This window comes from Sus scrofa, chromosome 5, assembly GCF_054392235.1.
Source record: "Sus scrofa isolate SSC_HxYL_T2T_F1_AM1 chromosome 5, Sscrofa_HxYL_maternal_Yorkshire_Landrace_v2.0, whole genome shotgun sequence".
Classification (NCBI taxonomy): Eukaryota; Metazoa; Chordata; class Mammalia; order Artiodactyla; family Suidae; genus Sus; species Sus scrofa.
In genome coordinates this window covers 82,626,150-82,653,661 of record NC_139387.1, presented here as the reverse complement: position 1 = coordinate 82,653,661, position 27,512 = coordinate 82,626,150, and the positions used below count along the sequence as shown (strand labels likewise).

Genomic DNA, 27,512 nt, shown 5'->3' with positions numbered 1-27,512 from the left:
TCAATTTGAAAGTGATTATTTTGTCCATTTGTATAGAAATAGTTCTCACTCATAAGTAAAATTAATACAGTAGAATAATATTATCGGACTTCTTTCCACCCCAATTTAGATATTCTTTATATAATATTACATCTCTTGAAATGTAACTGAATTCAAATAAAAGCCTAACATTATATAATTATGCTACATTGAATAGAGAAGCTGTTAGTCTTCTCCCTTAATACATATTTACTAGTCTTCAGACCTACAGAATTTCAAATTTAGAGTTATGAAGTGTGATAAGAGGGAAAGAAGCTCTTTAATTTGAAAGATGCATGGATCCAATTCATAATTATTGAGAGCCAGTTCTGAGCTGCGCATCAGTATAATCACACAATCCTTGCTCTCACTGACTACATTATCATCTAGGCAGGTAGAAGGAGTAGGTCAAAGACTAGTAAACAAGCAAGTGGGTGAATATTATCAAATGCAAAAGATTTCCTCTGAAGAAACGCTATAGAGTCCAGCATTGGGGACCTACTTAGATTATGTGATCAGATAGAGCCTCACTGGGGTCATGAGAGAGGAAGAGCCTGGGGAAGAACATTACAGGTGGAGAAATCCAGCAGGTCCACAAACCCTGAAATAAAATAACAGAAGGCAGGTCTCAGAGCTGGGAGAATAACACAGAACCCCATGTGACCAGAGATTGGAATAACAGACTTAATTACCTCCATCTCAGCTGCCTGAGACCAAATTTTGACTTGATTGTGTCCTATTGCAAGTAGCTGATTGTGTTACCTTTTTCTATCCTGTAAATGGGTAGGTATGCTGCAATTTTCAGTTGCCACTGGAAAACCGCAAAGTCTGAAAAATTCAGAGAGGATTTACTGATTTATCAGTTGCTTTCACTTTCAAAAGCAATACTATAATACCCATTGTGTTATTAACTAACAGTGCATGTTATTATATCTTAAAGTGTATAATTTTCTAAGTACATTTAGATATAAGATGTATATGGATATTTATATCTTTTTCTTTGTTATTGTTCTTGATATTCATATAGCACTTCCATTTTGATATTTGGATAGTGGTTATTTATCTTTGGTTACAAAAAACCAAAATATTAAACTTAAAAGTTAAGATGGGTCCAATTCTTTTGTATTGCTATGGAATGAGGATCTCTGTTTGTTTCACGTCACTGTGTACTTGAGTTACACATCAGCCCTCTTTTCTCATCTTTGTGTTTCACTGCTGGGTACATTCAAAACTGATTATCAAATACAAGTCCTTTACTTTTGACCTCCTCGCCTATTTATTCATCGGTTTCTGCTGATGATGCCCAACTGTGTTAGAACATGTGAACCCAATAAGAACACAATTAGTTCCACTTAATGATAATTGGCCTTCTGGTATAGTTTCCAGGAATATATTGCATCATTAAAGCAGGAACCACTGTTTTGCAAAATCAAAATCATATGGTTACTCATATACTTCTGTTAGCATATTGATGTTATCCATAGGGAAAAATAAGCGTGTTCCTTGAATGGACTTGCAAAAAGAGTTTGTGCTGCTTTCTTCCAAGTGGGCTGGTTTGTAATACTATGTTTAAACTATTAAATCTGCTAATCCCAGTCTTAGAATAGGAATTTGATAACAGGACTTTTAGAAAAGGGAAACAAGTTATATCTCTAGGCGAGTATTTACCTGTGCATTTTTATTTTTTATTCTGACAGTCTACCTGTAATTTGTGAAGGATTTTGGCCGGCAGCCAAACTCAGAGCAGTCAACTATTACAAATGTTTGCTTCTGTATGTATTCTCAAGTGTCATTATGGTTGAAATGAAATAAGTAACAAGTTTGGTGTACAGCAGATCACTCTAGCCCGGGTCTTTGTGGATACTCTACTGATTCGTTTCTCCAGACTTTTCTGGTGCATCTGCTTTTCTATGAAGTGTGTTCTGTGCATCTTTATAACCAGTAAGAACACATTCTTGATTTAAAGCAAAATTTTGTTGCAAAGATTTGCATTTCAGTGCAGAAAATTAAAGCAGAATGAATGAATGGATATCTGAATTATGCTAAATAATAAATGTCCATTTAGATTTGGGCTTTAATTTTTAAATGTTTATTTAGCAAAATACCACCTGAAATCTGTAGGCAAAGATTTTTATTGGATTGATGGGGAAAGCAGTTCTGAATTTCATAAAGCATTCACCAGGGAGACTGTATTGTCAGCAGCAGTAATTACAGCAGGTAATTGTGTCATTTACCCTGTTACAGACCACTGAATGTGACGAGCATGGGACATACCAGCTGTCACACCCTGTTAGCTTTCACGTTCTGGGATTTGCAAAATCACACTAGGACTCACTCTTGGTGAATGAAAGGAAAACAAAAATAAAGCGAGATTAAAAACGATTACAGCTTTTATAGAGAGACTTTTCTGGAAAACAAAAAATGTACATTTCTATAAAGTGGAAAGTCAGCCTAGGCATTCGTTTCCTTCCTGTTTGTTTCTTATAGTCAAAGGCCATTGGGCTGGAAGTAAATATAACTCAGACCCAATCTGCTGTTTATTAACTGTGACCTTGGATCAGTCATTTAATCCTCTTGAACCTCAGCTTCCTAACGTGGCCAATAAAAAATTTGATGAGGGATACAACTTCGAAGGTCTAATTTCCCTTTAAAAATTCTCTGTGTTTCTGCTGGGAATAAATTCTCCTTAGGGTGTTGTACATATACCAGTGAACAAAATAGGGGTTTTCAAACTTTTATTCCAGGGGGGAAGACAAACGCTATGTAAAACCTTTATATAGTGTCAAACGCTATGTAAAACCTTTATATAGTGTAACATTGGATAAGAGCAGGTGGGCTGTGAAGAAGGAATGCAAGGAAGCAAAGGTGTGAGACAGAACCTCTCTGTGGAGGCGCCCTCTGAGCAGAGGCCTGCAGTGAGTGAGCAAGCCATGAAACCACCTGGCTTAAGAGCATCTCAGGGGGGAAAACAGCAAAATGTTTTGTCTGTTCAAGGACCACAGAGGCCTGTGTGTCTGAGGGGAGGAGACAGGAGGAAGATGACTTCATTGTGGCACTCTGTGGCCATAGCACTGACTCAATTTTATTCAAAACGTGAGTGAAGGGAACCCAGAGACAGGTTGAGAGCCGGATGCCATGGGCATTTTAATTTTGGAAAGAAACTTTCCCCCTGCTGTATGAAATAAGGCTACCAATGGAAGTATTTGTTTTTTAGCATTATGCACTGAAATATATTGGTATATGACTAGTCTCTTTAAAGAAATCACCTGATTTCAGATTTATGGGGAAAATTTTAGGTAGTGATGTCAAAAAAGACTAATGATTATAGTTGACGTTCTTTTGCTATCTTTGGATTTTTTAAAAGAATTACCTTTGAGTTTCATTTTACCTTAGATAATGTGGAATCAGCAGGAACAATCACAAAGGAAGGAAAATGCAAACTTCATTTGTGCTGGCATGTTTAGTTTTCAACCTTATTTGGGGATATTATAACTTATTGCTAGATTTGATTAAACACAGAAAAAAATGAGTACTTTTCTAGGTATCATTCTCTAGAATAGTTGAATTGGGACAGAGAGAGTTCAGGAGCTTAAATCCAGTGAGACCTGAAGTAAAGTCTGCACATATTCAGCATTCAGGCCAGGACCTTATAACATTGTAGATGGATTTTTTTCTTCCATTTCTTCCTCATATATCATGCCAAACTGATTCTTTTTTTTTATGCATGAAAATATCCAATCAACAAACATCAATGGCGTAATAGGTTCCAGTCAAACATTCTGCCAAACACTAAGGATATAATAGGACTACCTACAGAAAGTTTGCTGGTGATAACATGCTTGATTAGGGATTAGGAATCTCTCTTAAAGGTATGTTTACACTTCAAACCTACCTTCTATCTTTACTTAGATATCCAATGATGGCTAGGAAATTGGTTGATGCCCATGTGGCAGGACTAACTTCCCTTTAACTGATCTTTTTTATGTCACTTGGTATAAAGACAAAAACACATCCTCCTTGTCATCAAGGAAATCATAACCTAGAAGTGAAAAATTGAGGTCCAGCAAGCTAAGGAAACAGGTTAGGAGAAGATACTGAGCCATGAAAGTGATGAGGTAGTGGCAAAGGAATGGGAAATTTACAGAAAGAAGACAAATTAATCTCTGCACTTTTACTTTCTGGTTCCCCAAATAAATCTATAATTAACATCAGTACTATACTTTTCCTAACATTCAGTTATACAGAAATATGTATAGCTGAATGATTTCCATCTTCTAGAGAATTCTATGTCTCAAAGGTTTCCAATCATGATCTCATCATTTTACTTTTCCTAGCATTGGGACTTTTGAGAATGGTCATATCCCATTTTCAAAATAATCATTTTGATTTAGTGTCTTAGTGCATTCAGGCTGCTGAAACAAAAATATCACAGACTAGGTGGCTTAAACTTTTATTTGTTACAGTTCTGGAGGCAGGGAAGTGTAAGATCAGGCATGTTTGTTGTTTGGTGTCAGCCTGCTTCCTGGTTTATAGATGAAGGTCTTCTTATGGCCTCATGTAGCAGAAGGGTCATGAGAATTTTCTGGGTCTCTTTTGTAAGGGCACTAATCTTATTCATGAGACCTCCATCCTCCTGATCTGATCACCTCCCTAAGGCTCCACCTCCAGATACCATCACAGGGGGGATTAGGCTTCAACAGATGAATCTGGGGGAGACAAAAACAACCAGTTCATAACATCCAGTTTGAATTTGTCCTGGGGTACAGTGGGTTGAGGATGGAGGAAGGAGAAGGCAGAGGCCAGATTAGAAGACAGAAAAAGTGAGAGAAGTCAGTCTGGCCGTCTCTGCCATCTAGGCCCAGGAGACTACTTGCAATAGCTCTTCTTTGTTAATTTGCAAATATTTCCCATTCTGCCTTCTTGCCTTCCTCCTTTTTTCTCACTTTATCTTAAAGGGACATTCTGACTGAGTGAATGGATGTTATCATTTGTGGGAAGATACCTGGAACATTTTTAAGTAGCCTTGAAAGAGGGAGTTTTTAAAAGTCAGTTGTACTAGATCTAAGCCCCTGAAAAAGGGGGAGAGGAAAGCAGGCAGTGATGAAGGAGGTGCTGGATGTAATTAGAGGAGGGAAGAATAAGATCTGTGAATACAAAGAGCACGTGTTTTCCCCAGAGCAGGACATCGTTGATTGTAATTAAAATATACTTGCAGTCAGGGAGAAGATTACAAGCTGCAGTTTTTAAAAAGAAAATTTTAATTGATATTGTGGAAGAAAATAAAGCAGAATGAGTTAATTGGAGAGGAATGTAAATAAAGCCTGCACTGGGAAGCAAGGACTAGAAACCAAGAGGTTAGAAGGCAAGTAGTGAAACTAGATGAGAAAGGAAAGCAAGTTAGCATCAGGATACAGCCTCACTTGTTATTCGGCTGTTCCTCATGCTGCACATCTTCAAATTTCTGTTTACATCCAAATAGCAATGTGATTGGGATTCCAGAGGCCAGAAGACGTAAGGACCAATGATGGGCATAGGGAGAAGGAAGAGGTGTGTCAGCCTGCTGCAGAGGGAAAAGGAAATGATGGGATGGCAGGTCCTTCCCAAACTCTTCTGCATATTTTCAGAGATTGCTAGGGGCAAGAGCTCCCTTCTGTGATAAACAGTGAGAAAAGAATGGTTGCATTTGAAGGAAATTCATCAGGTAAAAGGGATTCTGAATGGGGTTTAGAGAAAAAGCCATTTCAAATTTTTGAAAAGAATATAAAATAAAAAGCAGAGGCACTCTAACCATATTATCAGAAGAGATGGTTTTGAGCCGCATCTGCGACCTATACCACAGCTCAAGACAACACTGGATCCTTAACCCACTGAGTGAGGCCAGGGATCGAACCCACAGCCTAATGGATACTATTTGGTTTCATTTCCACTGAGGCACAATGGGAACTTCTCTGTCGTTTATTTTTTAAATTATTTTATTTTTTTTAAATGTTTCTAGAAATTGGAGTTCCCATCGTGGCGCAGTGGTTAATGAATCCAACTAGAAACCATGAGGTTGCAGGTTCGATCCCTGGCCTTGCTCAGTGGGTTAAGGATCCGGTGTTGCCATGAGCTGTGGTGTAGGTTGCAGATGCGGCTCAGATCCCGTGTTGCTGTGGCTCTGGTGTAGGCCGGTGACTGCAGCTGCCATTAGACCCCTAGCCTGGGAATCTCCATATTCGAAAAGGCAAAAAAGACCAAAAAAAAAAAAAAAAGTTTCTAGAAATTATCATGCTAAATGAAGTCAGCCATACAATGAGACACCAACATCAAATGCTTTCACTGACATGTGGAATGTGAAAAAAGGACAGACTGAACTTCTTTGCAGAACAGATGCTGACTCACAGACATTGAAAAACTTATGGTCTCCAGAGGAGACAGTTTGGGGGGTGGGGGGATGTGCTTGGGTTTTGAGATGGAAATTCTGTGAAATTGGATTGTGATGATCATTATACAACTGCAGATGTGATAAATTCATTTGAGTAATAAAAAAATAAAAAAATAAAATGTCTTACTGAAGTATAGCTGATTTGCAGTGTTGTAACAATTCCTGCTGTACAGCAAAGTGACCTAGTCATACATACACACACACACACACACACACACACACACAGATTTACATTCTTTTTCTTATATTATCTTTCACTATGATCTCTCCCATAGTTCTTCTTGGCAACCACAAGTCTGTTCTGTATGTCTGAGTCAGTTTCTGTTTATAGATAGGTTCATTTGTGCCATATTTTAAATTCTAAATATAAGTAATATCATATGGTATGTGTCTCTTTCTGACTTACTTCACTTAGTATGAGAATCTCTAGTTGCATCCATGTTGCTGCAAATGGCATTACTTTGTTCTTTTCATGGCTGAGTAGTATCCATTGTGTATATGCACTGCATCTTCTTAATCCATTCATCTGTCATGAGCATTTCGGTTGATTCCATGTCTTGGCTATTGTGAATAGAGCTGCGATGAACATAGGGGTGCATGTATCTTTTTGAGTGAACGTTTTGTCTGATATATGCCCAGGAGTGGAATTGCTGGATTGAATCATATAGAGAACTTACATATTTACAGCAATAAACATTATTGCAATTAGAAATATTAAATGATATTAAAAGATATTAGCTCTAACATGTCATATATAGTTGAATGCTATAAAATACAAAATATCCACAGAAGCATGAAATAAAAGTACACAAAAATAATTGTATATATGTATATATATCTTAGATGTTTTATCAAGGATGTTGAAGAAAAATATATATATACATATTCCTTTGGAATAGAAAAGAGTCTTATATTTGTATTTTGCTGTGGTAAAGACTCAAGTAACATGTTCCATGAGAGATGAATTTTGTAATGAAGCTCATTTTGAAAATTAAGTTTCCAAGTGAAAAAGTTGATGAATCTCTGTTGCCACATTGTCCCAACCCTTTAATATCTGAAGAATCATTTTATTTTCTATAGTTTAGAAGATAAAGTTCAGAATATGATATCTGCTCCAGGTGTGGAAGTCTGCTAAGATTATCTTAAAATGCATTGGAGAGACTTGTCTAGGTTGGAATACTGTGGTTGTTTTTCTTAGATGTTTTTATATTTCAAAAGCTCCCTTTTATGTTGCATTTTTTGTGATACTTTTTCTGATGCAGTTTGTTGAATATACTCTGTTCTTACTATTTTTTGTAGGCATTAAAGCAGAGCAGGCCTTAGAGCTTTAAATGAAAGAATAGATCACATGGCCTTAGGTGGGAATGATTTTTTTCTCCAGTGGAAGTGCTCACTACTTTGGGGAACTTTCTTTCTGTCTTTACCTTTCTTTCAAACAAATCTCAAAAGGGGAGAAATTGTGCCTCTTTCCAAATTTCATGTCAGGCAGCCCCGGTGAGGTTAAACACTGTCATCTCTTAAGCAGTGCATAGCTACTACTCTAAATGATAAATCCCAAGAATGTTATGTGGATTATGAGGGAGTACAATGTAAAATATAAAACATCAGATATGAAACACTCTAAGAAATTGAAAGGCATTGATTTTGTATAGATTGAAGCCTAATATTTATCCATGCACATTTACCAAGCACTTAATATGTCAGTTTTATAGCAAGAACTGAGGATTCAGAGATCTATAGTAAAACTTTCCTATCTCAGGAGTATACCGAGTAGTGGGGAATGGTAAGAGAATTGACAGTTGCTCACCATGTGATAACTTATGAATCATTTGCCTGCACTGGATTGTTCTAACTGTCTTCCATACATTACCTCCATTAATTCGTGCAACTCTGGGGAGAACATACAGATGTACAGTCCCTTATCTACAATTCTGAGCTCCAAAGGGTCCAGACAGCTCTGGACATTGAATTTTTTTTTTTATTTTTAAAATTCATTTAGTAGCACAATTTGATCTGATGCCATGTTATTTCTCATCTTTATTCATTTGTCCAATTTAGTGTGGATAGTCATACTTTTACTACAGAAATACTTGTTTGATAATGCTGTACTGCCCCAGATCCTGCTAGAGATTTTATTTCTGTACTGTTATTAGCTTCATTGAACAGAGGCGGAAACTGTGATTTAGAGAGATTAAGTAAATTCTGTGAGACCTGATAGCCAGTGAAAGGCAGAGCCAGGATCTGAGCAGAGGTAACCTGACTCCAAAGTCTTTATTCCTAATACCACTCTTCTGGCTTTCACATGCTGGGATGGAATTAAGCAAAAAGCTCTATGTGCCCTACAGGGTCCACCTCAGTTACACTAAGGGAGTTTTAAAAGGAAGGTTTTCTGAAGACGGGAACATTCATTTGAGTTGGAAAGTGTAGGAAAGTTCGAGTAGGGAAGGACTTTCTGGGCAAAAGGTGGGGATACATTTGTGAAATATACAGGGATAGGCTGCTGTAATCCTTGGCCTTTAGTAGAGTCTCAATAAATTATATTATTAATAAATGGATGCAATGGGGGAGTAGCAAATGTTCAGTTTGGTGAGAGCTAAATGTGGTAAGGAAAGTCTTGGTGCATAGGCAGTGCCTTGATGGATAGTAAAAACAGTGATATGCCACTAAAACAAACTAAGAGAGAAGAAGAGATAGAGGAGATAGAGGAAGGGATAGAGAGGATGAGATTTTGTCTGAAAAGTCATTATGGTAATGCTTTGGAAAAGTCCAAAACTGGGGCAGTGTTGTCATCAGGAGGCTACTGCAGTAAACCAAAAGAGGTGTTTTTGTGCCCAAATTTGGGCAACTGCAGAGCAGCTAGGACAGAGATGGGGAATAGAAATGAGAAGTACCAAGGAAGAAGTCTGGATGAATCGGTCCCTGAAGGTGGCGGCTGCAAAGAAGGGAAAAGAGGTATGTGGTAGCTTCCTGCTTTGGGAGGAAGAACAGTTCATAGACACGTTTAGCTGTGGGTAGGAAATCTGAGGACTTTCTTTCCTGATAACATGGATGATTTTCTGGGGAGTTAGTGGTAAGATTATGTGCCAAGAGTGGGGGAATCAGGATGGGGCAGGCATTTTAAAAGAAAGCAGCATAACTACTGGGGAATGGAAGAGAAAGCAAGAGATATGCAGAATTCTCACTACTTCTGTACCTTGAATATTTTGTATTAGCAGATCTCTGAATGTTTTGCATGTTAGATTGAGATATTCTTTATAGTGATTGATTCACTCATTAGCAAAAAGTCACTGGTGATCAATTTTGTGCCAGTCATTGTGTTGGATGTCAGGGGTGATTGATGAATTAGACCCAAGGCGTTAGCATCTAGGTGGTTATCTAACAGCTTTTGAAGGGGGAATGTTTACTTGGTTTCCTGTTACCCTCAATAGAGGTTATTAATTTCCTAATATGATCTTTGCTTTTATATTTTAATCTATCCTTTTTTTATTTTTGTCTGCACCTGCGGCATGTGAAAATTCCTAGGCCAGGGATCGAACCTGCACCACGATAGTGCCCCAAGCCACTGCAGTGACAATGCCAGATCCTTAACCTACTGCACAAGGGAACTCCCATATTTTGAGTTCTTAATTCTGTTTTCTTCTTTTCCATGAAAACCAAATCAAACCAAATCAGAACAGGAACAAGAATAATAAAATCCCTAAAAGTCAGAATCCCGCCTACTTCTTTTCACCTCACCACCATTTTCCCAGTCACTCAGATTTGAAACCTGAGTTATTTTTAATGCCTTTCTTCCTCTTGGCTCAAAAATGGATTCACTGTGGGGCGTATTAGTTCTGTGTCTACACCTGCCCCCTTTTCTCCAACATTGTGTCCATTCTATTGCAGACCCGCTTTTCAGCAGGTTCATTCCACAAAAGCATAGAAACTGAGGTGCAGAAAACACATAAGACATGATCGCTGCCTTAACGGGATTTGAATCTTATGATTTTGGTGCTAGCTTCCCAGCTCTTGTTCCTGTGTCCCGTAGTGCATCCATGTGCTGCACACTCATAGTACTCCTCAGGTGCTGGGCAGCTAATGAACACTCGGTGTCTGTCTGTTTGCTTCCTTCCCCTCTCACCTCCCCTCCTCCCACCGCTCCCCCTTATCCTTTTGTTTCACCTCTCAGTGTTGGGCAGACTCTTTTCTCAACTCTCAGTAATAATCTGACTCACAGGAGAAGAATAAAAGAAAGAAAGGGTTAAGAAGAGAAAGGAAGGCTGGCTTGCTAGCATCGGACACCCACATTTTCAGGGAGAATTAGTCTCTCCTCTTCTGCATATTGCTGTTAATTTCCCTGAAAATCACCTCTAATCTTATCATTGTCATTTTTTTATTATTCATCCGGAAGGGCTCGTTTATTGCCCACCAGATAAAATCATGTTATAATCCTGACCCTATTTACACGTATTCCTTGTGCTTCCCTTTCAGCCATCACCCAGGCCAGCTCAGCCACTTCATGGCCCTGCTTTACCCCGTGCTCTCTCCATATGGAATGCACTTTCCCACCTTTACACATTCAAGACTCTCTTGCTCGTCCTATTTCCTACATGACAGTTTTCCAGTATTGTGGGAACACCCCCCCAGTTGACCCCCATTTCTTCCTCTTTAAGCCTTTTGAGATCTGAATTTTAGGTTGTAGTTTTTTAAAACACTAAAGCAGTTCCCGCCCTGTGACTTCCTGGCTCTATGGCTTAAACAAGACATGTACTTGCTCTGGGAAAGCTCTGTATTCATGCGTGTAAAATAGGAATAATCATAGTACCGACCTGAAAAGTTTTTTATGAAGACTGAAGGGGATATTGTGTATGAAACAGTGCAATGCTTTGTAGTAGGTAGTAGGCACTTAAGACTGAGCTGTTGTCGCAGTTCCCATCATGGCTCAATGATAACGAACCTGAGTATCCATTGGATCTCTGGCCTCGCTCAGTGGGTTAAGGATACGGCTTTGCCATGGGCTGTGGTGTAGGTTGCAGACGTGGCTCAGATCTACTATCTATCTCATATGCTACAGGTTTGGCCCTAAAAAGACTAAAAAAAAAAAAAAGAGAGAGAAAGAACGAGTTATTGTCATTATTGCTATGATTTTCTCTTTTACAGCACTAAACAAGGGCTGCGATGTATCACAGTTAGTTATCTCTTCACATCACCAATAATGTAATAGTTCAAACCTTTCTTGAGGTCACATATCTTTACCTCTTTAAGCACTTCCTCCATGTGTGTTGAAAGAACAAATGAAAGTCATCTGACTGATGGTTAAAAGTATTTTGTTGCCGTACAGTGTGTTCAGGCAAAGCTTATTTCATGAAACACAAAATAAAGCCAGTGTTTTGCTAGGAAATTAAATTTGGATTACTTTGCAAAATTACTGTAAGGGTAGAGAGCAAATCTGAGTGCACTTTGGTTAAGATTCTTGATCAAATAAGGATTAGCCAAGGAGACTGAACATACCAGTGAAAAGACTAGAAGAAAATAAACTAAGCATGTCAAAGGAAGGAAATCTGAACAAATTCCTAGTTGCTAAACAAAATGAAGAATAACAAAAAGTCAGTATTGAATTGGTGTGGTCAGTGAACAGGAAACTTGAGTAGTGAACAAAAATTCCTGGTGTTAAAAATGAATTTTAGTGGGTTTGCTGCTGCTGTGGGCATGAAGCAAGTTTAAAGTATAATATCTTGTAGCTACTTGAATAGTGTTAAAATAAAAGATTTCTGTTGAAAAGACGTTGTAGCAAATAGATTTTTCTCTGTAATAGAAAGTAAGTAAATATGGTAACCATAAGAAACAAAATGAGTAGCTTCTGGTAAGTAAGAAAAGTTGTTTCAGTGGCATTTTGGAAACCAGAAGAATATCCAAAATGTATTTGATTTCAAAAAAGATTATGAAGAAAGCAAATTCTATGAGACATTTAGAATTTCTCCGAATAATTGAAGTAGAAAGAGAGCACATTATCTAGCTATAAAGACAAAATGAATTTTCCCAGTGAAGAAGATAATGAGAAGGTAACTAATTTCATTGAGTGTCTGTTATTTGCCCAGGTGTTTACAATTCATCATTTAAATTTATTCTTTCCAACTGTTTACTAGTATAGGTTTTAACTTCCTCATTTTAAATTTAAAAGTGTTAGCTAACTTTCCTATGGCCACTGAGAACTAGGATTAAAATGGCATCTCAAAGCCTATCTGGGAAGTGTATGTATCACACTGCCCCCTGCTTTTGTTCATTAAAATAATACATGATTTTCTCCTATTTCTACTTTATCCTTCATATTTACATAGGGTCCTAGTAGAGAACAGTTGGTGGAGGACATTTTAAACTAATGAATTTAACAGTCTTCCTTAAGAATCAGGGATCAGGAGTTAGTCCTGCGGCGCAACAGGATTGGCAGCATGTCTGCAGCGCCAGGACTTAGGTTAGATACCAGCCCAGTGCAATGGGTTAAAGAATCCAGTGCTGCCATGTCTGCGTGAACATCACAATTGTGGCTCAGGTCAGATCCCTGGCCCAGGAGCGCCATATGCCATGGGGTGGCCAAAAAAAGAAGAATCAGTGATCATTAGATCATTAGAACAAATATTTTAGGAGTTCCTGTTGTGGCACAGTGGAAATGAATCCAACTGGGAACCATGAGGTCACTGGTTCGATCCCTGGCCTCGCTCAGTGGGTTAAGTAGCAGCAACTAGGTTGCAGAGGTGACTTGGATCTGGCATTGTGGTGGCTGTGGCATAGGCCGATGGCTGTAGCTCCTATTAGACCCTTAGCCTGGGAACCTCCATATGCCACCGGTGCGGCCCTAGAAAGCACACACACACACAAAGTTTTAATTTCAGGAATGTATTTTGCTAGTGGCAGCGAGTACAATGTCTTCACATACCAGGCCACTACATATCTGTGGAGGGGAAGGAAGGAGGGAGAAGGAAGGAAGGAAGGAAAGCATTCCAGGTCTTTCCAATAGACCCCCACACCATCTGGAGATTGTTGAGTTGTAATAGAGAACATTCATTGTATTCAGTTTGTGCTTATTTTGAAAAGACTTGCCAGAGAGTTCCCGTCATGGCTCAGTGGTTAATGAATCCGACTAGGAACCATGAGGTTTCGGGTTCGATCCCTGGCCTTGCTCAGTGGGTTAAGGATCCAGCGTTGCTGTGAGCTGTGGTGTAGGTTGCAGACACAGCTCAATCCCTCACTGCTGTGGCTCTGCTGTAGGCCGGCGTCTACAGCTCTGATTAGACCCCCTAGCCTGGGAATCCCCATATGTCATGTGGGAGCAGCCCTAGAAAAGGCAAAATACAAAAAAAAAAAAAAAAAGACTTGCCATAGAATAATTATCTTGTGAATGTACTAAGGAGCTGCGGACAAACCCAAAGAGTTGTTTCATCTGAGAAACAGAAAGGGCTTGTATCATCTGGGGGACTCGCCATTGTTGCAGTTCTTGTTAGAGTACAAGAAGTCTCGGTTGCAGTCCCATGGTCTGCCTTGTCCTGATGCTCTTCACAGGCCAGTGCACACAGCTCCACATTGACTTTGGTGAGGACACATATGAGTGAAACTCATGGATGAGCTTCTGTAAACCTTACCAATATCTTAAGGCCAGCAATCTTACCAATCTGGTCTCCAGAAATATAGGAGGAAAATACCCAAGCAGCTCTACATTTTTGAAATAAACCGCTCATCTAGACATGTGGTTTGATGGTGTTACTGTAGGTTTCTCAAGAGTAATTTACACTTCCATGGACTTCCTTACTCCAAGACTTGTTCAGTCTTAGGCCTGAGGGAGATTGTTCCCAGGTTTCTAATAACCACATAATGGTTAAGACCTGAGGTAGGTTATCATTCCATGTAGAGCCATATTCTGCTGCATTCTTAGAGAGAATTTGCTCATCGCAAAATTATATTCTAGGAAATACTTGAATCAAGGAAAAGTGAAGCAGCTTTCTTTGGGGAACTTACACTTATGTGCATGATAGCTGCTGTTTTCCCAACATTTCTAGATTTGGACAGAATAAAAGGTGTGGCATAGACAATGTAATTCTTGTGACTGGAGAAATCCATCATAAGAAAAGAAAGGTTCTCTGAGGATACAGGGCCTGCTAGGAAGCTATGAAGATATATTACATTCTGTTATCTGAAGAGCGGAGTTTACAGTGTAAAGGTATCAAGCTAAAGGATCTATTATGTAGCCAGGGAGTGTAAAGCCAAATCAGTGGACAGGCAATGTTACCAAGAGCTGACCATTGGTAATAGAAAGAGGACTCTTGGGATGTTGGAGGTGTCTGTTTTCCAATCTGCATTAAGGTTGAGTTTCCAGAGATTTTTAAATTGGGGGAATTAGCACTGGAGTCCAAGTTCTCTGCTTTCTTTTTCAGGCATTTGTACTTGACCATATCGGTATCTTCCTTTTCTTCTGAAAATTCTGTCAACCGTGAGAAAATGGATTTTAGTATGAACAGAAAGTATCTTAGTGCTTTACTCTAAGGAGTTCTGTAATTTTCATAAAGCTCTTATAGGGTTAAAAAATACTAGAAAATACAATAAAGAAATAACTTCCTGATAACTTCATAAGCATGAGAAGACTTTTAGTGTAAACATTCCAAACCTGTAATTTGGATAATTACAAAGAAGAACACTAGAATAAAAAAAAAATAGATCGAGGAAGTTATATCCATTGGGAGTTACCATCACAGCTCAGAAGAAACGAATCTGACTAGTATTCACGAGGATGCAGGTTTGATCCCTGGCCTCACTCAGTGGGTTAAGGATACCTCATTGCCGTGAGCTGTGGTGTGAGTAGCAGATGCAGCTCAGATCCCGAGTTGCTGTGGCTGTGGTGTAGGCTGGCAGTTACAGCTCCGATTCGACCCCTACCCTGGGAACCTCCATATGCCACGGGTGCAGGAAAGAAAGAAAGAAGGAAGGAAGGAAGAAAGAAAGAGAGAGAGAGAAAGAAAGAAAGGGAGGGAGGGAGGGAGAGAGAGAGAGAGAGAGAGAGAGAGAGAAAGAAAGAAAGAAAGAAAGAAAGAAAGAAAGAAAGAAAGAAAGAAAGAAAGAAAGAAAGAAAGAAAAAGAAAGAAAGAAAGAAAGAAAGAAAGAAAGAAAGAAAGAAAGAAAGAAAGAAAGAAAGAAAGAAAGATGCATTAAATGTGTCAGGAGACCCTATTGCATAGCAATCAATGACTAAAGCTTTGGAGTCAGATGTTCTGATTCACAGCTCTACCACTTATCAAGCATGATACTTAATTAAACAAGCCAAGTTTAATTTCCTGAAAAATAATAATAATATTTCTTAATTAATATGAGGATTAAATGAGACAGTGTATATTACAAAGTCTGCAGTGTGTAGTAAGTGCTAAATTACAACTACGGTTATTGCAAATCATTCAAGTTCATTCAAATTTGTAACGGGCTCAAAATTCCAAAAACAAGAGAAGCAAAGTACATGAATGCTGTCTCAATTTGGAATCTGCATCGTCTTCCCCACACACATAAAAACAATCCATGTCAAATGCTCCATTCTCCATAAAGTCATTCTTGAATTCCCACCTGACCCAACTAGAAATGACTTCCTTCTTTGATCTCCATAACCTCTTTAAACAGAAATTACTTCCTCACTTCAGTATTTCTCATCGTGAAGCCATGTATTAAAGGCATTTGTGTTTTTGTCTTATCCCTCCAGCTAAACCATAAGCTCTGTGACTGTAGCTACTATTTATAATTATATATTTATTTCATTAGTATTTTTTAATCTCAAGAAGAAAATTGTATTTCATTGAATTAAAATGTAGATTTATTTAAATTACTTTTCACTCCAATTTTCTGTAGTATTTACATTTTGTATCACACTGAAATTCTTGAATAAAACATGCACTATGTGTATTGTATGTCTGTGTTGGAATCATAGTGAGGAAAGCGTGAATTTCAGAATGGCTGTCTTGTCTCTAGGTAACACATTCACTCTGGAAAGAGCTCAATATGAATACCAATTTTAAAGTCAATTTGAACCCAACTATATGTTATTATGACTGATAACCTGTTGGGTGTGGAGTCTTAAAACGATTTTTGATACATTAATTTATGCAGGTTAGGAGTTAATCAGTGAGACTAAATTGTTATTGCTATATGTGACATCTGCATTTAGGTGAATTCAGGTGTGTATATCATTACTTTTTTTCATAGAGGAACTTTACTATATTGACCTTTGTCACTGGTATGAAAACAGTTTTAGATAGTATGTAAAGATGAAGAGCAAACAAATTATGGGACATAGGGAAAATCTTTGCCAGCTATCATTATAATATCATCTATTCTGTATGTAATATCCTATAATAATTAACTCCTATATTACTTTTGTTTAGAACTTTGGAGAAATAATGTTTTCTTTCTATATGTTTTTTCTTTTTTCCCATTTTAGATACAAAAATTGTGAAATTTTTACTAAAAGCAGTATGTGCTAATATTCTTAATGAAAAGAAGAAGTGTGTTTGCCTTCAATTCCAGCTATTGTTTGCAGTGTCATGGCACATGAACAATGACATTTTAACTGATGATATGAAGATAGCATTGAATTTTATGGGTTAGATAATATGAACATAAGATCTGAAATATCTACATTTCAGTACATGTGAAATAAAACTTAGAATGCATTCACAATTACATCTAACATGCTTTTCTCAAACACTGGAACATAATATTTTAAATTTTGTCTTAATATTTCCCTCATTTTTAAAATTTTATTTTAACAGTGTTGGAGGAAGTATTAAAAATGAATAGACTGACTGGTAGGCTGGTGGTAGAGTCTTTAGGGATGTGTCAGTCAGGAAAAGGGTAAAAAGTTGACACTTGACCAAAACTGGATATGGAGCAGTAATAATTAACTATTTATTGAGATGACCTTATAGAATATTTGCTTCTTGCTCCATTCACATTGTCATTTGTAAAGGGCTGTCAAATTAAAGTTAATTCTTCTGTGAGACTAGAGTACAGGCATTTTAAAAGGCTTTTCTTAAGATAGTTTACTTCAGTTGGTAATTGTGAGTATAACCAACTTTAGGTAGAGTGAAAAAAATTAAAGTGACAGTGTAAAGGAACTAATACTAATGTCCAGGAGTTCCCAATACAGCTCAGTGAGCTAAGAGCCCAACATGGTGTCAGTGAGGATGTGGGTTTGATCCCTGGCCTCGCTCAGTGGGTTTAGGATCTGGTGTTGCTACAAGCTATAGCATAGGTCACAGATGTAGCTGGGATCCAGCATTGCTTCGGCTGTAGTGCAGGCCTCACCTGCAGTCCTGATTCAATCCCTAGCCCCAGAATATGCATATGCCACAAGTCTGGCACTAAAAAGAGAAAGAAAAAAAAAAAAGTCCTACTATCTTCATTAATATTTGAAATCTCCCAAATTAAACAAAACATCACCCATAGTAATATCAGCAAAAAACAGCTTAAATTTCCAGTAGCTCTCCGTTTGGCAACTAGTCTACATTTGAACAAAGAGGATTGACTTAAATGATAACAGCAGAGGAAGTATGTTTTCCTGATTTGGACATTCACTCTTTCAACCGTTTATTCAAGAAACTTTTTTTGAATGCTGAAATGAAATGCAAAAATAAATAAATAAATAAATAAAATTTTTCTCCCCAAATTCATACTCCTGGGTGAGGCCTGAAAATGGAGATCCAAGGAGAAGCAGACAAGTGTGATAAATACAATAAGCAAGCCTTGTATCTGGTGCTAAGGAAAATAATCAGAAGCTTCCAACTCTGCAAGAGGGGGAGAGAATGGTATTTGCACAGAAGACAAGCCATTTGGGTGTAGTCTTTAGAAGTGGCAAGAGAATTCCAGGAGCATCCATGGGGCAAACACTTCAGGCAGAGGGCACAATATATGTACAAGTGCATGCCAGTGCATTTAAAAACCTGAAAACTGTCCTCACCCTTGAGTTGCATAGGAACCACTTATTCCTTCCATTGGCTGCTGAGAGTAAATGACAACAGAGGAAACTAGATCCCAGGTTGTAGAATTAACATTTACTGAACATCATCAGACTGGATGCTAAACTGAATCTTGTTAGGCCCTTCCTCTACCCAGTTAGTCCCCTCTAATTAAGAAGACAGCCAAGGCAGGGATGAAAACAGCATCACATCAATCAGCAGCTGTCTTTAAAGGGCCTACGGCTGTCCATATAGAGATTTATAGATTAATGCCAGCACTTTGAATTGCACTGGGAAGAAAATTGGCAGCAGCTGCAAACTTCACGGTGTGGACTTATTTTGCTTCAGGCAGCTGAACGCAGAGGTAGGTGGGCTGCCCATTCTGGTCCTTCTGATTTTTTAATAGTGTCCAAGGGTAGACCCAATTAGGAGACCCATACACAATCTACCTATTTTCTAGACTATCATCAATATGCAAGAATTTATTTAAAAATTATGAAATATTCTAATTCTAGATAATAAAGGTGAAATTTTGTATAATTGGGAAATTCAGCGAGAAATTTGGAGAATAAGATATCTAGTTGTGCAATTCTTAAACCTTAGTGATTGAAAGCTCTCTTCCCTCTGAAAGATTATTAGGCATAATCTCTAAGAATTTTATTATAAGGCAGTTGTTAAAACTATCATAACTTGGGAGTTCCCGTCGTGGCACAGTGGTTAACGAATCTGACTAGGAACCATGAGGTTGCGGGTTCGGTCCCTGTCCTTGCTCAGTGGGTTAACGATCCGGCGTTGCCGTGAGCTGTGGTGTAGGCTGCAGACATGGCTCGGATCCCGCGTTGCTGTGGCTCTGGCGTAGGCCAGTGGCTACAGCTCCGATTCAACCCCTAGCCTGGGAACCTCCATATGCCGCGGGAGCGGCCCAAGAAATAGCAACAACAACAAAAAGACAAAAGACAAAAAAAAAAAAAAAAAAAAAAAAAAAAAACTATCATAACTTTGGGCTTAACGCAGGACATAGAATCATGAAATGTTAATCTTTATTTTAAAAAAATAAAACAGTATTCTATTTTAGTAGTTGAAATAAGTGATTTTAGGCTAATCTCAGCTGCATATGTCAAAGGCAATTTTTTTTTTCAAAATTACAGGCACATTACTATTATATTGTCTAGAATAATATACATATCATTTGGAATACAAAGAGTTCTAAAGTGAAAAGCAAATAATTTCTTTTTGCTTTGATTTACATAACAGTGAATTAATGGCTCAATTAATGTAAGTGTATTAAAATATATACTTAATTTTAGGCCTAAATAATATTTATATAAGAGACTAGATAATAAGCAGTGCTATTATAGGGATTTTAGATGGCTGAACTAGCTTGTATGCATTTTCTCACATATTTTATTTCCTGCTCATCTTGATTTTGATGTTGGATCTGTTTTCTTTCTCATATTTATTGTGTTCATTTATTCCATTTACATTGTTTCTGAACACTAATATTTCCATGAAGTTGGGCAGACCACCTAAGCCCTCTGAGCCACCATTGACTCATCTTTAAAATGGGGATAATGGGAGTTCCCATCATGGCTCAGTGGTTAACGAATCTGACTAGGAACCATAAGGTTGGGGTTCGATCCCTGGCCTTGCTCAGTGGGCTAAGGATCCAGCATTGCTGTGAGCTATGGTGTAGGTTGCAGATGTGGCTCAGATCCCTCACTGCTGTGGCTCCGGTGTATGCCGGCAGCTACAGCTCCGATTGGACCCCTAGCCTGGGAACCTCCAAATGCCGTGGGAGCGGCCCTAGAAAAGGCAAAAAGACAAAAAATTAAAATAAAATGAAATGGTGATAATGATATTGGTTCTGCCTCTCTCACAGGGTGGGGTGTTGGGTAGGGAGGTGGGCTGGGAAAATCAAATGATTTGGTGTTTTCAAAGGGTGAAGTGACACACATTTAAAGGAGGTATCATATTGATTGTATAGTTCATAGCTTGTTATTTGCACATGCTATAAAGGCAAGTTTGTCTTATTTAATAGAAGGATGATACTTTGCAAAAAGAGAGAACTTACTAAGAAATTCAGATATTCTTCCAGCAGGTTCCATGTGTACTTTTATGCCTACAATTGGGGATGAGAGTGTTAACTGCATCTAATTCCCAGAGTTTCAGCTCCATCAGGATTCCTGGAACAATACTATTAGGTATCCTTTCCTGTTACCTTTCTTCTGGTACAAGAGTTAGGTGGCAGATTAATTTCATAAGAATAATTTTCCAGATATGGACCACTGAGACTCTACAGCTGGCTCCAGGATCTGCTTCTGAGAATTGATCCCCATCCTTGCCTCGCCTCTCCTTCTATTCTTTCCTACTGGTGGTGGGCGTTTCACCCAAATCCTTTTGTGTTTAAGGTTTGTGGATGTGTATGCTATGTCTTCGTTTCAAGAGGAGTATACAATTCTTCAAACTATGAGCTCTTTAATAGGTGATTTGTGTATGTCTGGGTTGGGAAGAGATACCAACAATAACAAAGATGAAGGTGCAATTGAAAAACACAGTGTCTTTGAAAATTTATCTTTGAGTAACAAAAATATATCCTTCTTTCAGAACATGATGAGTGCATCACCAATCAGCACAACTGTGATGAAAATGCCTTATGCTTCAATACTGTTGGGGGACACAACTGCGTTTGCAAGCCAGGCTATACTGGGAATGGAACTACATGCAAAGGTAAAAGATTCAAGTGCCATCCCCTCTTCCATTCAAGAGAATGCAATCCATCTCCCCCTCCGTCCTGTTACCTACCTTCTGGGTACTTCCCACAGCCATTAAGAACTTGGCAATACAGTCCATGGTCTTTCTCCTGGGTCATGTCAGTGTTAAGTGGTCAAACTGTCCAGCAACTTTGATTTAATGTTCGATGACCTCCAACACAGTGGTTTTCACCTCTATTGGTCTCTAGCTGACTATAGCCATAATCACATCCTGGCACTTTTGTACAAAACTGCTCCATCTTTGAAACCTAGACTTTAACTTTTTATTGTCTAATCCCAAGTCTCTCTGCTTCCGGTTTGCCCACTCTGTTCTTTCCACAATTCATCTTTCATCTCTCTGACCTTTCCTTTTCATCCAGTTTACCAGTCTCCTCCCAGATTCAGATATTTATTTTTTTGAGTCCAAACATTATAGCTATATTTTTTTGGCCAGCACTGTCAACCCGTTTGTTCTACTACCATAATCCATTGTGGAACATCTACTAGGGGTCAGTCTGTGAGTTTTTCTTCTCTGTTCTCTCTCGTGAGCTAAGTACTAATTACTTGGGAGTATCAGGTTTCTATGTGTTATCATTTTTCATATTACCTAGTTTGTCCTAATAGCAATCAATAATTCTCGGATTTTCATTTCCACCAGAGATATCCCACCTCTAGCCCACCTCTCTTTCTTTCATTCCTTCTTTTTCCTTCATCAGATGAGCTTAGCTACGACTTCACAAGGAAATAGAGGTTCAGTTTTTGGAAACCCCACCCTCTTAGGTAGGCTAAAGTCCATATTCCTTATTAGGTCATACAGATTTATTTACAATTTGTCTAATTTAGGTATTTTAAGCTTCAAAACTGCCCATTCCTCAAATACACTGTGTTCATTATCCTGGAGTTTACTAGGGTTGATTTTCTTTGATTCCATGTGTATAGGAGGTAGGCAATAACAAGATATGATTATTAGTAGTTACCCATGAGCATGGGTCTAAGACCTGGTCTGCAATAATACATTGGACGCAGATATGGCTGGGCCAATGATTATTCTGTTTGTAAATGTCTTGGAAATCTGTAATTTAGGGCATTGCAAAGACCTACTAGATTAATCTGAGAAAATCTAGACTCCTAAAGTCCACAGCATAGTATAACTGAACTCATAGGACCTCCTCAAAGCATTTAATGTTCTGAGCGTTAAGATTCATCTGGGAACCCAACAGCTTCTCACTCTTATTTGTATTGGACTCTCACTCCTAATTAATATGAAGAATAAAGTACATAAAGAATTCTTATCTTTGAAGGAAGGAAGACTTGCAAGGATCCATAAATTTCTTCTGGAAGTTAGGACTACAGGCTGGATGGGTAAAGAATCTCCAATTTCTGTGGACATCTCTGCTGGGAATGTCAAAGCTGAGAAAAAAATAGTTTAGATGTAGGATCTGAATCATTGAGTACTGTGCTCTATCAGTAGGCTACAGAGTTCCCATTGTGGCCCAGTGGGTGAAGGACCTAACATTGTCTATATGAGGATGCAGATTCAGTCCTTCACCTCGCTCAGTGGATTAGGGATCTGGTATAGCCGTAAGCTATGGTGTAGGTCACACATGAAGCTTGGATCCAGTGTTGCTTTAGCTCCAATTTGACCCCTGGCCTGGGAACTATCATATGCCACAGGTGCACACATTAAAAAAAAAAAAAAAAAAAAAAAAAAGGAGCTCCCATTTGACTCAGTGGGAAGGAATCTGGCTAGTATCCATGAAGATGCAAGTTTGATCTCTGGCCTCGCTCAGTGGGTTAAGGATCTGGCGTTGCCATGAGCTGTGGTGTACGTCGCAGATATGGCTTGGATCTCATGTTGCTGTGGCTGTGGCATAGGCTGTGGCTGTTGCTGCAGCTCTGATTTGAACCCTAGTCTAGGAACCTCCATGTGCCACAGGTGTAGCACTAAAAAGACAATAAAAGAAGAAAGAAAGAAAACAAAAACAGGCCGCAACATTGCCGATTACTCCAAGGAAGACATAGACATGGTATGGTGGATGTACTCTTTATGAAGCTTAAATTCCCAGTCTCTTTGCAAGTCCTTGGTGACTTGATAGTCTTTTTGCCTGGGATGAAGAGAGACTAGAACCTAGAACCATAGAAGCTAAATGGTCTCTTCAGGCCCCTTCCTTTAACTCAGTAGCAGAATCTCAGATTTCTACAGTTTACCACTCCAAGAAAGTGTATCCTAACTAACTGAGGAGGCACATGCCAGAAAACAAGAGCAAAAGCTTTTGCTTTAGGCCTGGAGGAAGCTGCTCTGGTTTATCCATGTCAGACTTTGCCAGGCTGTGGGAACAGCGCTCAACATGACAGAGCCAAAAACTGAAGTGGAAACAGAGGTGTCTAAGGGCACTCAGTCTCACCCATCTTGTGTTTCTCACCCTTTCTGAAGGCGGTCCATCCCAGAAGATCCCCCTTGCAGTGGCTCAGAGCTTGGCTCCTTTTCCTACTCCTCGAAAAACTCCCCTCACCCTCAAACCCACTCTAACACAAGAAGCTATGCAAAAACTGAAGTGGAAACAGAAGGATCTAAGGGCACTCAGTCTCACCCATCTTGTGTTTCTCACCCTTTCTGAAGGCGGCCCTTTCTGCAATGGCTCAGAGCTTGGCTCCTTTTCCTACTCCTCGAAAAACTCCCCTCACCCTCAAACCCACTCTGACACAAGAAGCTATGCAGTGCTTTTGCCCTTGGTCCTGACCTATCCTTGGCAGAGGAATGCAAGACTTTTCCTGAAGACCCCTTTAGCAAATTCTCTTTATTGGCTAATTCATCACCAGGACTGATTTGGAACTTTTCAAAGAAAGGGGCATCTGTCTAGTATTTTGACACTTTGGACAGTAGGTAGAATGATCAGAGCGTCATAGGATTCAGTCATTGCTTATTTCCGTATCTTATTCTCTAGATGGTGATTTGCTCCTTGAGAAAACTGTCTAGGATAGCTGTCATTTTTTTAGGTTTAATTTCAAGCTGAATTGTTACAATGAGATGCACTACTAATTCTGATGTACTTCCTGCTGTGTAAGGTTACTGTTTCTGTTAGATGAAAGTTCAGCCTTTTTTTTTACAGGTGAAATATTTAACATTGGAAAGAGTACTGTTCTACAAATTGTGTTGAAGTTTCTTACCTATGTGGAAATAATTATATGAATGTGAAATCCTAATAGCATTTATGATTTGATGTCGACATCTCCAAGGAAATAAAGAAAAGCTGGTTTGGAGATGTTGAACTCCTTCCTTCCAGAGTGCTAAAGTCTCATGTCTGGATTATTTTAGCATTCTGCAAAGATGGCTGTAGGAATGGCGGAGCTTGTATTGCTGCTAATGTGTGTGCCTGCCCACAAGGCTTCACGGGGCCCAGCTGCGAAACAGGTAAGAATATCATTCCATCTTCTAGAAAATGAATTTTTAAGCCAGTGTATAAAGTAATCCATGAGGAAAATAATGTCTCAAGTGGGCTTTTGAAGCTTGGCGCTATTAACACGGAAGCTTAGGAGGCAGGAGGTGGGAAGTTTCAGTGATGCTTAACCACTGGGAGTTTTCCCCAAAGTCACAGAGATTTTGCAGCTATTATAACTAGAAGCATTTTGAACCTTTTCAGAAGAATAGATAGGATTGCCCAGGATTTTATGACTTCATAAATTCATTTTACTCATTTGGAGCCCTTTTATTTCCTGGAATCTATATGACCATGTTAAAGCATGACATTCAAGCTTATAACCAGCTCCTTTCCTAGGACACACTACTGCTTCCTGTGTTCACATTTGGGAATTTTTAATTAATTTTTACCTGATTCACTTAATATTTATTCAGTGTTTACAAAGTATTTAAAGTTTTCTGCTCCTTATTTATACCTCATCCAAGTCCATTCTGAACTTACTCTTTCTGATACAAATATGAGAAACTTTAAAAAATATTAAATATATATCTATATATGGAATTTGTATATAGCTTATGGCTCAAAGTAAGATGTTTTGTCAATCGAAAATACCCCTTGAGAGTTTTGAAATGCATTGAGTCTTAGCTGCTAATTAAAATCATGTCAGTAGTAGTTTTGGTTAAGTAGGTTCTAATAGATGACCTCACAAAGTCTGATTGTTCTCCCCTAAGAGAAAGCTGCTGCCACCGGTGATTGGTGGTCCCCACCTCCTATTGCTATCCGTAAATCTCCGTGCAGCAGGGGCAGTGAATGCTGAATCCATCCCACTTGCAGAGTCGTCTGATTTAATAAAAACACTGACTGATCAGAATGTGAGACCGAAAGTGCTCTGGTCCATTGGGAGGTGAAAATTTTACTGAACAGGTACTGCCACCAAACACAAAAGGATGCCACAAAAGGGCTCACATTACTGCATTGTTTCTTTCTACAAGAATCTCTAAGTGGTGCTCTTTAAACTTGAATAACTAATTTGTTGCAAAGGTCTCTAATAGAAAATGCCTAATGGCTATCTTTGATATGTGGAACTCTTATTTTTTTCATTGTAAAAATTTTCATTGAAGTACAGTTGATTTACAATGTTGTGATCATTTCTGCTGTACAACAAAGTGACTCAGTTATACATGAACACGCATCCATTCTTTTTCAGATTATCTTCCCACGTAGGTGATCACAGAATATTAGGTAGACGCCTGTGTGCTATACAGCAGTTTATGGGACTCTTTCTTAAGGAGATCATTTCCTAAATCAGGAGTTTCAAAATTCCTTGGGCATGGGAATCACCCATAGAGCTTGTTAACTTGTTAAAAAATACAGAGTTCTGGTAATTAACCATCCTAGAATGTATTGGATCAAAATCAGGCACTTCCACTGCAGTGGTTTTGCAATATTTCTATCCCATGATCTCTACCAGAACCCCACACACATCAAGGTACACCATGACTCTCCTGTATATTAATACTTAACGGTGACCGTGTTTCCTGAATACAGTATTTGTGCTGTTTCTGGTGCAAAGTTTGATACGGAAATAGTGGCTTTTTCAGGGCATTTTAATGGTATGGAATTTCAAAATTATAACTGTCCCAGAAAAATGTGGGATGAATAATGGCTATGTCCAATCCTGCGTATCTTTCTTCCCCTAGAAAAAAATTATATGATGAGATTTTGAAGCTCTGGAATGACATAAGATTAATTGAGCAATGTAAAATTTAAAACTGGAGTTAAAAATAACTCAACAGAATATTTAGCTTTCTCTTTTTAATTATCCTTGAACTTTTCAGCCTATAAGAGGATAATCCTGCACTGACTCTAAGTAGCTGTAGACAGCCAAGGGCGTTGAGATAGATAGATGTGAGTTTAAAATCGGGTTCTCCTGTTTCCTTGTTATATGGTCTTGGGCAAGGCACCTAACTTCTGCGTCTCTTACTCTTTATACATCACCTCTCTCTTCGCGAGTCTCCTTGGAGGTAAGTATTATCTTGGAGATACTATCCATTTCCAAACAAAAATATTGTGTTCATAGTGATTAAACTTTTTCAAGGTTACCAAGTTATCAGCTGAATACTAAGGTCTTTCTACTCCCAAATCCAGTTTTCGTAGCTATATCAGTGCTTTCCAGAGTTTCTTCTGAAGTCGTAATAATGACAGCAGAGAGAGAATACTTCCATCGAGGGAGGTCCTGAAATGACCCACCCCAAGGGTAAATGGAATTTCTTCAAAACATCATGGTTTAGCCCACAAAATCACTCATCTCTATTGCATGTATAAAACATTTAAGTTACAAGTGAGTGAAGCTGATGCTCCAAGACTGAGCCATAGTTTATCTTTGTCTTTCACCATCTCTTGGCCCAAGAGCATATTTTAGTATTTGAGCATCAAGGCATTCCTGGCTCCTCTCTGAGAAAATGTAACAGCAATTAACATTTACATTTACATCTCATTTATAGTGTACATTTACAGAAGCCTCAAGGCATCTGTCCCAATTATTATTCCAGGTCAGATCCTAACTCCTCACCTCCCAACACTACCACTTTTGTTGATATAGTTATAAATAGAAGGTGTGCCCTTTACAAAAAAAGTACTTTCAGATGAGAAGATGCCCATGTGAAATAATTCACCCATTTATTCCATAAATGTTTCGTTAGGATCTGTTATGTGCTGAGCACTGATCTAGAAACAGCATATAGCAGTGACCAAAACTGAAGCCCTTCTGTATGGACATTATGGTGGAGTAGGGTAGAGGGACTACAAACAGGAAAATAAATAAGGACATAAAATATTGTCAGGTAACCATTGGTAAAATACAACTAAAGAAGATAGTATAAAATCACTTTATTAACTTAGGGACCTTATATATGATAGGTATCATTATTATTATTGA

At 38.5% G+C, this 27,512-nt stretch overlaps 1 protein-coding gene across 5 annotated transcripts in view; it reads left to right on the top strand.

Moving 5' to 3' along the window:
- Positions 1–27,512, top strand: part of NELL2 (neural EGFL like 2) — a 333,105-nt gene that overhangs the window by 217,125 nt on the left and 88,468 nt on the right. For 4 of the 5 annotated variants that reach the window (XM_084957200.1, XM_021092577.2, XM_084957201.1 and 1 more), the window contains 2 exons: positions 21,010–21,132; positions 24,472–24,567. In XM_084957200.1, the coding sequence (XP_084813326.1) occupies positions 21,010–21,132; positions 24,472–24,567 (219 nt within the window). Of the gene's footprint in view, positions 1–7,028; positions 9,395–21,009; positions 21,133–24,471; positions 24,568–27,512 lie in introns of those variants that run through there. The other variant, XM_084957204.1, reaches the window with a different exon arrangement.